The sequence below is a fragment of the Mauremys mutica genome, chromosome 6 (genome assembly GCF_020497125.1).
Source record: "Mauremys mutica isolate MM-2020 ecotype Southern chromosome 6, ASM2049712v1, whole genome shotgun sequence".
Lineage (NCBI taxonomy): Eukaryota > Metazoa > Chordata > Testudines > Geoemydidae > Mauremys > Mauremys mutica.
Genome location: NC_059077.1, coordinates 92,842,712 through 92,855,208, shown reverse-complemented (window position 1 = coordinate 92,855,208; position 12,497 = coordinate 92,842,712). Strand labels below are relative to the sequence as shown.

At 41.5% G+C, this 12,497-nt stretch overlaps 1 protein-coding gene across 1 annotated transcript in view; it reads right to left on the bottom strand.

Annotated features, from left to right (window-relative positions):
* Positions 1-1,184: 1,184 nt before the first annotated feature.
* The window catches only part of GDA (guanine deaminase), a 48,330-nt gene continuing 37,017 nt past the window's right edge, over positions 1,185-12,497 (bottom strand). The window contains exons 9-14 of the mRNA XM_045021989.1: positions 12,086-12,183; positions 9,097-9,164; positions 8,469-8,615; positions 4,139-4,257; positions 3,373-3,400; positions 1,185-2,582 (exon numbers count right to left, since the gene is read on the bottom strand). Coding sequence (XP_044877924.1) covers positions 2,512-2,582; positions 3,373-3,400; positions 4,139-4,257; positions 8,469-8,615; positions 9,097-9,164; positions 12,086-12,183 — 531 coding nt within the window. The 3' untranslated portion in view covers positions 1,185-2,511. The remainder of the gene's footprint in view (positions 2,583-3,372; positions 3,401-4,138; positions 4,258-8,468; positions 8,616-9,096; positions 9,165-12,085; positions 12,184-12,497) is intronic.

The window sequence follows — 12,497 nt, the reverse complement described above, 5'->3', positions numbered from 1 at the left end:
CCAATTTACTTTTGTCCATTTATGTTGCTTTTTTGTTGTGATTTGCTGTCCATACTACAGGCTAAATTTTAAAAGCCTGTTTCCACAGAACTTTTCTTAATTCAGTGAAAATATTTCTATTCATATCAGGTTTTATAAATCTATTAAAGGACACTCCCTCCCCTCCGGTCCCCACAACCTACACTTGAGCATAAACTACTTGACAGGGTTCCTTTAACTCTTTCTTTACTAGCAGAAATTACACTCCAGCAATGAAAACATTCAGTACAAATGAACAAATACAGAATCTCTCTCCTCAGTTTACAATGCCTTCTGTTGGCAAAAATCACTGAATAACTATAAACATTAGGCCAAGGCAACATTTTAAAGTGCAGATCACCACTTGCTACACATGAATAATTCAAATAATGCTGCATAAAGCATAGGCAATATTTAGTAGCAATTTCATTAATAACTAAAAGCAGAAGTTTAATAAGTGACACAGTAAGATAAAGACATAACATTTCAAATAGATTCCATTTATAATAAATAAAAAGTGCTGGTCTTAACATAGTGCACATTAAGCATATTGGTCCAGCAAGCTAGCCTCCCACAGCCCATCTTTTTTTCTGAATTGCATGCTGCCACTGAACATAAATGAAAGACACAAATAACATCAAAGATTCCATCCAGAGTCTGGGTAGACAACTGGAAGCAGTTGGTTATATGTGCATTAGAGTTCTCTCACCCATTTGTACTCTTTGGGCCAGATGCTCAGCTGAAGCTCATTGTGCGATGGCAAGTTACACTAGCTGAGGACCTGGCCTTGTCCTTAGTCCTGTTTCATATCTTCCCTTTATGCCTTGTGGCCAAATCATATTTTGTTTGTGGTGTATTTTTGTGGGGGTTTTGTGCTTTGATTTGTCTTTATTTAGGCAATTTTGTGCAAGGGGAGGGGGGAGCTTGGCAGAATTTCATAGAAAACCTTGGGTGGGAGTAAAATTCCACAATGGGATCCTCAATGACTCTTCCCCAAATTGTTCTGCTGTGTTTAGGCTTGCAGATTTTTAGGGATCCTCTGGAGCTGTGGTGGGCAACCTGTGGCCTGCAGGCTGCCGCTTACCACATCTCCCATTGGCCGGGAACGGTGAACCGCGGCCACTGGGAGCTGCAGGCAGCCATGCAAATGTAAACAAACGGTCTGGTGGCCCACCAGTGGATTACCCTGACAGGCTGCATGTGGCTCACGGACTGCAAGTTGCCCACCACTGACCTACACCAATGGGAGGCTTCTCCCATTCGCATAGGTAATCCACCTCCCTGAGAAGTAGTAGCTATGTCCATAGGAGAATTCTCCAGTCGACCTAGCGCTGTCTATGCCTGGGGTTAGGTCGTCACTCGGTGTGGATTACACAACATATAGTTATACCGACCTAATTTCCTATTGTAGAACTGGCCTAGAGGAAAGGTCTCTGAGGGTATTTACATTCAAGTGCACTTCCATTGTGTTACAAAGCAACCATGGAAAAAGATGCATTAGGCCAGCAGGACGTAAACCTAGAGGCAAAATGGCAGAGCTAAAACCTAAGGAAATGTGCTCTTCAAGGGAAGAGTTTAATCTCAGAGACCTTTTCAAAGATTAAAAGGGCAGCGTTAAACTGGAAGCGAACCAGACTGGGATTGCGCCTGCCTCTGTGCTCAAACACAGATAATGGTTCCTGACAAGTACTTGCAGGAACAAGTAAATCCTATACATTTAGACTGCTCTGGTTTTGCTATTAAAAATCCATCTCCATTCAAAACTATATTCTGCAGGAATTACAAATATTGTGAACACACAGGGAATATTTATGGATCCTCTGTTTTTAGCCACTCATAAAAAAGGAAAAGCTTTTTATACACAACTTCTTGATAATTTGGAAGTTATGACGGTTGGGGTGGGAGAATTTTCCCTTTCTGGTCTTAAAAAATATGTATTTTCTTTACCAAAAGAGAATTTCTGATTGCAAAAATCATTGGGCCTGAGTCTGATCTGTCACCAGTTTAAGTCAGGAGTAATCCCACTGAAGTCAATTCAGTTAACTGGTATAAATTGCTGTGTGCGAAGAGAATCGGGCCCAGAGGTTCTAGGTTTAGAACAGAACTAAAAACATGCAAGGTCTGAATTCCATTTGGCTCTGGCAATCCGTGAGCTCCAGACAGCTGCACGGTTTTCACTTGAAACCTCTGGTAGAGTAGGTATACTGCACTGGCTTTAATCTAGCTGCCCCTGCTTTCTCTTCTGCCCTCCCCGCCACCGATCATGGATGTGACTTGTAAAGATGGACCTAAAAGCCTTTTTTCTTATACAAATGTGATCATCTTGGTAAGGTAAATTGTAATCTAACAAGGCTCATAATCATTTTTCAAATTCATAGCATTAAACAAAGAAACTGAGGTGTCACTCTTGATAATGAGGCACTGCATTTAACCAATCCCTTCAAACTTAGATGCAGAATGATCCATAGAATGTTTTGCAGAACGGAAATGAAATTATACTGAACTTGAAAAAGGAACCACTTGCTTGCCTGCCACATATACTTCATTAATATTCCGATCATCACCTGAAACAATAAAGCCAAAAGATTTTTGCATAAATCTATACATCTTATGCAACTAGTGTAAGTGACACAATACTCAGCATCAGGTGTGGAACTGATCACGTCCAAAGACTGCAGCACACAGCCCCCCCCTTAGACTGGGAAAGGGTTCATGTGGCATGGGCCTTCTATTAGGAAGATTTCCCTCCCCTCTCCTACATTTTAAAAGGATGAAACTGGCAGTGCTAGTCCTGTAGATCTAAAGGCTGGTTTACACTCAGTTTTTGCACTAATTAAAAAATTTGGTTATTCAAACAATTCCATTAAATTTGATGCCAAAATTGAGTGTAGGCCAGCCCCTAGTCCAGCCAATCGCAAGTAAAGAGTATGTATGTTTTCATGAGAAGTGACTTCCCATCTTTCTTGCTGAAAACAAAGGCCTACTATGTGAAAGGGCATTAGGCTTTGTAAAGACTGGGCAAGTGATTTGTGTTTAAAAATGTGACTTGTGTTAAAGTTAATGCACTGTTAAACACCACTTAGCTTCCAGTGTAGACACACATAGTCATGGTTAAAAACCTGCTAATTGGTTGGGTTAATCTTAGCCTAGCAGATCACAGGATTTTGTGTAAAACATATGTGGTTACACCACATAACATAGCAAAAATGCTGTACTTCTCAATTCTTACTTAAACATTTGTGATTTTAAAAAAACAACAAGGAAAAGCAATCAATCTCCATATTATGTCAGATGATCATCTAGATAAGTATGAGATAAAGAGAATTTTTCTGTATAGTGAAGGCTGGGACATACCTAGATACAGGAACTTCTGGATAATATCCTGAAAATATGGAAAAAGCACAAATTTCAGAAAGCAGTTCCTCTCCTCCCAAAACACATCTGTATGAAACTAAAAGAAGACTGCAAAAACAAATTCACATAACACATGCTTTTTAACTGTAAAATCAAAATTTGATGTATCTATTTGCTAATAACTATGTATGTTTTATCTAAAGAGGCTATATCTCTTAGAAGAGCCAATATCAGAAAAATGTGGCACTATAAGTTAGATAACACTTCAACAGCATATTGTTCAATTCATAACATTTCCCTTGTCTTCGCACTGATGAGCTAATAACCTTGTTTAATTTGCCCAGTAAAATCTTTGTTCTTTTTTCTTTACTAAATAAACCCAGCTAAAAGATTATGCTAGCATTAAAAAACAAGTTTTATGTCACTGACATCAACAGGTTCAAATTCATGACACTAGATTTCAGTGGAACAGTCCTAGGGATTAATCTGGCCTATTGTTTTTACCAGAGGTAATGGGATAATGCCAACATTCAGGAGCAACTGGTCATTAGAGGCTAATGGGGCTAACCCTCACCCATGTTGTCACTGAGTAGTGTGGCTGATATACTGTAGGGTGTAGTACCCTGGCTGTCACTTAAGTGCTCCTGGAAGGACACTTGCTGCTTCAGCCCCTGAATGCTACAGAACCCCGTCTCCCTCCTGGATCTGCAGCTTGCTCTTTTCACTAACTTTCTGAAGCATTTCAATAACTTGGTGCTTTGATTACCTCAAAAGTATCTCCAGCAAACAAGTCAAAAGGACTGTCTGAAGCCTTGGGGTTAATCAGCAGTGCATCAAATTCTTTGCCAACTTCAAAGTTTCCAATCACATCATCTAGTCCTAGGACTGTGAAACAAAATTAGTTAATAAACGAGCCTCTGGTCTTCTGCACACTCCACTTTGTACAAGTGTCTGACAACTTGTTTGAGGTCTATGTCCAGATAGAAATCTGCAGATGTTTAGATTGCTATGACAAAAAGCACACCTTTAAAATATCGAAAGAATTCAGAGGTTACATTATTAAGACTTTTTTCATAAAAAAAAAATTGTTGATATTAGAGAAAAATGATAGGTAAATAAGGCAAATGAGAATAAAAAGGTGCTATAAATTTCAAATTTTCATTAAATGTGCTTTTGTTTTATTTTAACATCATCCTATGTTTAGGTTCCACTGCGTCATAAAATAATTGATTATTCTAATTTCAAACACCTAGGATGAGCAATCTCTTACATTTCCAAAAGTCTTTTTCATCCTGAAAAATCCAAAAGCACTTTAAAACTACATACTTATACCGAAATCTAGCCACTTATGGGGATAACATGGACATAATACTTGCGTACCTCACAATGGGGGTGTTAGGCTTAATTCATTGTCTATAAAGTCCTTTGAAGCTGAGCTTCTCTGGCAGAGGGTTATATAGACTAGAAAGTATTTATTATGATCATAATGTAGGTATGTATTATTATTCTGGAAGGTGTAACAACCAATAAGCACCCAGAACATTATGGTTAGAGAAAATTTTGGCCCAGGACAACGGAGCACACCCCTAACTTTTTTTATAAAAAATGTCACGGGATGTCTAACGTCCACACAGAGAAATTGTTTTACAACATCATTTTACGCAATATGAACCCACTCAAGCATCATAGCTGCAAATGTTTTTTAAAAAAACTGAATGACATTTGCAATATAATGGGCTTAAACTATAAATAAAAATTGATTTGTGTACTCAGACTAGCTTTACAACCCGCCCACAAACTGTCCTGGCTCCTAGAGGCTTGCACAACATCACGCTTCAGAAGGTTCACTCTATCCTGATTTTTTTTTTTCCTACAAGTTCTGTTCCAACAGATCCTCACATAAAGCCAGCTCATGCATGGTGCTGAGTGCCCTTAATGGCAGCTGAAAGTACTAAGTACCTCACAGAAAGAGTGAAGCTCTAATTCTTTAGCATGAGGGTGCAGAGCTAAACTGACCCCTGCCAGGATTTGAACATGTGATGTGAATAGTTTAGCTATGGCAACCCTGAACACAGTGTGGCCTCCCTGCACCTAGATCTGCATGGGCAGTGCCTGCATACAGCCCCACTGATTTCAAGCATTTGCCTGTGCAGAGCCATTTGCAGGATAGAGGAGATGGCTTAGGCTCCAAGACAACTCCTGGGCAAATTCCAGTTATGTAGTTGTTACTTTTTGCCTGCAGACTTATTGTCCTATAGGGCCAATCAGATAAAGTATTCTTCACTTACAGCCTGATTCAATGTCTAATGAAGTCAATGGAAAGACTCCAATTGACTTTAATGGTAGGGTGACCAGATGTCCCGATTTTTATAGGGACAGTCCCGATATTTGGGGCTTTTTCTGATATAGGCTCCTATTACCCCTCCACCCCCGTCCCGATTTTTCACACTTGCTGTCTGGTCACCCTATTTAATGGGCACTGGATTAGGCCCTTTAGTTTCAATGATGGGTGTCTACATAGATTGTAATTAAAGCGGGCATGTGTGCAGGCTGTTTTGGGATCTCTGGATGAAAGCGCTCTTTATAAAGTCATTTGTTAGCCAGTAAAACACAGCAAAAATTCTCTTAAAACGTTACTGAGTCTGCAACCAGTTTATATTTTTCTGGTTCATCTCCAACTGATCTAGTATTCTGCCAATTCATTCAATTGGGTAAATCTCACAAGAAGGTAATGGACATGAAGCCTTGCTGAAAAGAACTCCAGAGTCTTTAAAGCTGTATGTTGTCTGCAGACAAGTTTCTTGTGCTTGGACAGCAGAGCATGAAATGAAGGCCAAACAGAGGGCTGTAAGGCTTCTTTTATTTGTTAGCAGGGTCCTTCTCCCTCTCCCCTTTTTTCTTTATTATTTTGAGCCTCATACAGTAATATAAAATTACAGCCCTTTGGGTCTGATTTTTCAGAGGTGCTAAGCGTCCACGGTCCCCATTGAAGTTAATGGGATTTGCTCAGCAGGTCTAAAAATCAGGGCTTTTGTTATTTTCATTTCCTTTGAAATGATCTAGGATAATTTTAAGTTTGTATGAATAATATGTAATCCCCCAAATTGTCTTAGAAGGCATTGGGATTGCATAGGGTGTAATATCAGCTCTTTTGTTTTTTTAGATGGTTAATGGATGGCAATGGAATTTCAGTCTCTGAAGAAATTTGAGAGCTACACACATTTCACAGCATTCTAGAGATGTGTTTTAAAAAAACAGAAATGATAAAAATGTTCCCTTTTAGTGTTTAATTTCATTCAAAACCATGTTCCACAAAGCTATGTCTAGACAGCTACTAGCAACTGCAGCTGGCCCAGGCCAGCCAACTCAGGCTCACAGGGCTTTGGCTGCCGGGCTGTTTAGCTGCAGTGTAGATGCCCAGGCTTCTAGGACACTGCAAAATGGGAGAGTCCCAGAGCTCCAGCTGCAGCCCAGAAGTCTACACTGCAATGAAACAGCCCTGCAGCCCAAGTCAGCTGGCATGGGCCAGCCGTGGGTTTTTCTTTGCAGTCATAGACCTATCTCTAGTTCGCCTGAAAGGGTATAGTGAGATTTTTCTCTGGTGTGCTTCATGCAGTTTCTATGTTAAACACAAGAGGGTGCTAAAAGCTCAGTCTCAGCAGTCAAATCTAGTAAGAGAGAGTAGCACATGTAAACAAAAAGAAATCTATATAATCCACAGTTTCCTAAACTGCAGAGGTCTAAGGGAGATAGGGGAATGTGTAAATAACTAATTTAGAAAAAGGAGATTCAATAAAATTTAAATAATTTAAAAAATCAATATATGACATAAGCCCTATAATGGTGTGTCTCTTTAAAGACCCCATATTGCTGGAACCTGAGAACGTCATGGCAAATGTAGACTCATGCAAGATGTGCCTGAGGACAATGCCTCTGCTAGTTAAACAGTATTAAATCTGTACCCATGCTTGGGTTTGCTTTCCACTGAACAGGATAAACTATATTAAAAACCTTATTACAGAAAATATGAAGTGTAAGTATTCATTCAAAACAGATTATTAACTGGAACATTGGCTGTGCTGGCTATATTGCTATAGGTTAAAGACTCTAGGGAGTCTCTCAAAAAACGTGTTGCATATGTTGTTTATACTTCCTTGGCACTCAGGTCTGGCTGAGAAGTGATTTGGCAAGAAGGACTGTTTTGTGAAAAAGATTCTGGCAGGCAGGGCCATATCTACCTATTCTGGGTCCCTATGCAGCCCCCTCATGGGGGGCAGGGCTGGCTTGGGGGACAGAGGGGAACCACCCCCCAGCACTCACTGGCGGCGCAGCTGGGGCCAGGCCACTGCACTTCCTGCTGCCAGTGAATGCAAGCCCGGCCCTGCAGCAGTCCTCAGAGGAGTGGGGACGGGGCTGAGGCGGAGCAGGGGTGGAAAGAGGCGGGCTGGGGTGGAGCAGGGGTGGGGGCAAGGAAGAGGTGGGGCAGAGGCTGGAGCAGCACGCAGCTGTGCAGGGCACCAGGAAATGTGGTGCCCCAAATTTCCTGGTACCCTACGCAGCCGCATACTTTGCGTATGGGTAAGGATGGCCCTGGTGGCAGGATTCAAAAGAAGAAAGAAAATGCATGAATGTGATGACAAATATAAGACACATGGTTTTACAGCAATTGTGCAGTGTTGGCTGGTGAGAATACAAAGCATTTTAAGTTACTGCAACATTTAGAAATCCATCATCCGCAAGTGAAAGAAATGTTTGAGGATTTTTAAAAAATGGAAAAAGCACCTAGAAATTAACAAGATTCAACTACTCAAACTGGCTATGTCAACATGAATGCCCTTCTGACATCATATGGTTCATACCACTGCAGAAAATCTTATCTTTCTCTGCACAACAGATGTGATTGTAGAGCCAGAAAAAGCAACCAATCTGAAAGCAAGGTCATTGTCAAATAACTCCATGTTGTTGCCAAAAGTTTTACAATGGAGGAGGGATCCTAAAATCTGGCCCCATTTTAAGGACAGAGGACAGTATACTGCAAAGCTGTAATCAAAGCATCACACACACACACATTCTAGAGGAAAAAAATGTTTCTTTACCTTGACTCCCTCCAAGAGTTGCTAGTCTGAAAGCCTCTTTAAGAGTTAAGCCTGCATTGTTCACTTTATTGAGTAGAAGGGTATTAGATGCAGACATCGATCTCCTGATAGCATCAAGCATAGAAGATGAATACCCACCAGCAACATCTACAATAGATAAAAATCTTAAATTAGCTTTTGGGTGGAAAATGATCTGGGTGGAAATTGTATGACTTTTTAAATTTAATATTCTGTAATGTCAGATGAGATAAATAGGGAAAGGTTCATCATTATGCCCAGTCTTCAATGAGTTTATTGCCTAATTCCTAAAGAAAGTTTTTATATGTGCCTGAGCATCTCTATAAGGGTAATACAGATCACATGCAGAATAATATACGGTAGATTATTTTCCTACAATCTAGAAAATAATTCCAGACCCCACTTCAGTTCTTTTTTGACAAGTGGAACAAAACTATCTTCATTCACTTTAAAAACATTTCTCTAAATTTTTTTGACCCATTCTAGATGCAAAGTAATGGAAAATCAGGCCCACTGGTTGGGAGAATTAGTGCTTTAACGTGAATATGTGGCTAGCCATTTGTGCACTAAATAGGCTCTCCAATAAGTGATTCTACAGTAAATTACTAACCTGTGCCAAGACCAAGCTTCACATTGTGCTTCAGAACATTTTGTACGTTTAAAATGCCACTGCACAACCTGGATTGGAAAGAAACAGATCCTCCATGACAAACACAGAAAGACTAAAGGCTCATTCCTGCATTCAAGGAGTGGGGGGGTTGCCTTAGTGACGACAGAAGAAGAGGGCCCTAAAACAGTTCCATGGTAATGGCTCTTCAGTATACAAAACACTTCCTAAAATGTATGTAGCACAGAGGTGGGAAAACTACGGCCCACAGGCCATATCCGGCCCATGGGACCTAGTCCTGCCCGGCCTCTGAGCTCCCTGCCGGGGAGGCTAGCCCCTCCGCCACAGAGCCACGCTGCTGCGGGGGCAGCGCTCTGAGCGGTGGAGCTGCACACTCCTGCTGAGCAGAGCGGCAGGCCGGCGCAGCAGCCAGATATGCTGCTCTGCATGCTCTGCTCAGCGTGGTAAGTGGGCCAGGGCCAGAGGGTTGTATAAGGGGTGGGGGCCCCCGGGGGACAGGGATCAGGGGGCGGTTGAATGGGGCGGAGGTTTGTGGGTGGGCAGTTGGGATGGGGAACAAGGACAGTTGGATAGTTATGGGGTTCCAGGGGGCCTGTCAGGGGGCGGGGGTGTGGATGGGGTCAGGGCAGTCAGGGGAATGGAAGCAGGGGGGTTGGATGGGGTGGGGTCCCGGGAGGGGGCGATTAGGGGCGGGGGGTCCTGAGAGGGGGCGGTCAGGGGACAAGGAGCAGGGCAGGGTGGATGGGTCGGAGGTTCTGAGGGGGGCAGTCGGGGGGGCAGGAAGTGGGAGGGGGCAGATAGAAGGTGGGGACCAGGCTGCTTGGGGAGGCACAGTTTTCCCTACCCGGCCCTCCATCCAGTTTTGCAACCCCGATGTGGCCCTTGGGCCAAAAAGTTTGCCCACCCCGATGTAGTGGATGATGCCTATGCAATAGAAATAAAAAAAATGGTGTTCATAAACCTGAATTATAAAACCTTGATCATTAAAAGGATAAAATAAAAACTCAGTATGCCACTTCTGTAGTCTTGTATTCACTGAGTGCCTCACTTACTGAAAATCAGGGCCTTGGTAAATTCAGAAAGGAAGATGGCAAAGAAGGCCAAAAATCAAAAGCAGAGATGAAGAAATGTAAATTACAAACTGGCCATGTGTAACTTAATGCCATAAATGATTCAACTGAACAGTTAGGGAAGGTTCCATGGCAGTTGGAAGGTGGTTGATGGGGATTACAGGGCGTCAGGCGCACTGACACGATTGCTTGGATACTTGGCCTGTCACCAGGGACTGCTTTGGGGCTGAGACTCATGACAACTTTCCAGAGACCCCATGAAGGGATGATGGTTACATTACACAAGAAGGCAGGAGCTAGAGGAGAGTAAGTGGTGAGAGAAACAACTGAGGAGACTGAGTTAAGGCAAGGAGGGGGGCTAAATTCCCTGCTTCTTTAATTTACATGTCTTCCAGCCTTTGGCATGAAAATAATACCAATAAAATAAGACTGCTTTAGGGCCTGAGTCTGATCTTGCTTATACCCATGTAAATACACTGAAGTCTATAGGAGCGGCTGAGTGCTTTTGAAAATCATGTTACTTATTTAGGTGCCTAAATAAAGACTAAGAGCTTAGCTTTAGGCTTCCATTTTTAATAACTTGGCCTTCTTTCATATATAATGTGATATGTGGATGTAGAAAGTCAAGATGGTTGATTTATAAATATGAAAAATAAAAACAAAATCCCATTATATGATAAAATCTGTTTCAGGAGAGCAGTTGAAACAAATCTGGGATTCCTTATGGAGCCAATTAATTGAGGCTTGCAGGACTTGTCTAGTTCTAGGGAAATTATGCAACGCTCTAATGTAAACCCACTGCACTAGAGCAAAATAGGGCTTGCTCCTGTATGACTTATCTTGGTAACATGCACTGACAGCATTCCCAGGGTAAGTCACACCTGTGCAAACCCTAATGTAAACAAGCATGGAACTAGAGCTGTGCAAGAACTGGAATTTCTGTTTCATGGGCAATTCCATGATACCAAAATTTCTTTTCTGTCCAAATAAGAACACAATCAGAAAACTGAGAAATTTCCTGTATTTTTGTTTTGGAGTCAAATGTTTAGTTCAAATGTTGATATTTTTATATTATAATAAACAATTTTTGAAACAAAAGGTGGTTTTGAAAGGAGACATAACATTCCATTCCAATGAGAACATGGTCAGAATGCTTTTTGTTATTTAAAATAAAATTTAAGCAAAATCAACACATTTCAGGAAGCTTCAATTTTGACAAAACAGCATTTTTTCAAATGAAAAATGTTCTACTGGGAAAATGTTGATCAACTCTACATAACACAAACGTCACTAATCTAGACAACCCCTCAATATGCAACATTCTTCCCTTGTACCTTCCCCAAACTGCTTGGCCATGTCAGTTGGGTGCTATTCAGTCCTACAAGGACTATGTGGAGAGAGTGAGGGAACAATAGATGGGAATTTCCTGTAAACCAGAGGTGAGAGTGGGGGTTTCCTACTAAATCTGTCATGTGCTTCAACAAGGGCAATGTACTAAAAGGGGAGATATCCTAGTTCTTACAGGTCAATGTATGACCAAAGAGCTCTGTCAGCACAAAGCAGTTCCTGTTCCACATCCTGCAGCAATGGAACATGAGCAAGTATTCCTCACTCTAGTGCAGGGGTAGTCAGTAGGCAGACCGCGAGCCAAATCTGGACTGCCAGATGCTTTTGAATGGACCCCAAAATCTTATCATGATTATTGGTGTTTTATTATTTTATTGGGAATCTGGACCTTGACTATACCTTGACTAAGAAATTTGGACCTTGACCAAAAATAATCGACTATCCCTGGTTGCCCATGGTCCTATAAATCATGACATTTAGTCACTGCAGGTAGAATTGACAGCACTGAACCACAGCCCTGCCTATTGTATCCCATTAGCTATTTCTTTACTTACGAAAAGTTTGAATTGGGGCAATGGGCAATTGCAGCTCCTCGAAGACTAAAAAGTTTCAGCTCTTCATCAGAGAGATGACAGCCATGGGCCATCACAGTCTAGAGAGAAACAGAACACAGAAATTACTTTTTTTGCCTGTGACTTTAATATTATTTTGTTTTTATTATCTATAATGCCATTTCGCATTGTCAGAGGTGAAGTGTGTATTAAGGACCTGATCCAAGACCTACTGAAGTCCGTGAAAACTCCCATTAACATTAGTGAGCTTTGAATCAGGCCTTAAATGATTAATCACTTCCCTTGGCTTTCTCTCCTTGCTTTAGAGGAAAAATAGTGGAGCTGATTCTTGCGCTGGCTCTATAGCTGTCGCACAGGAGCCACAAGGCACTGGGCAAGAATTCCCTAGGTGCAT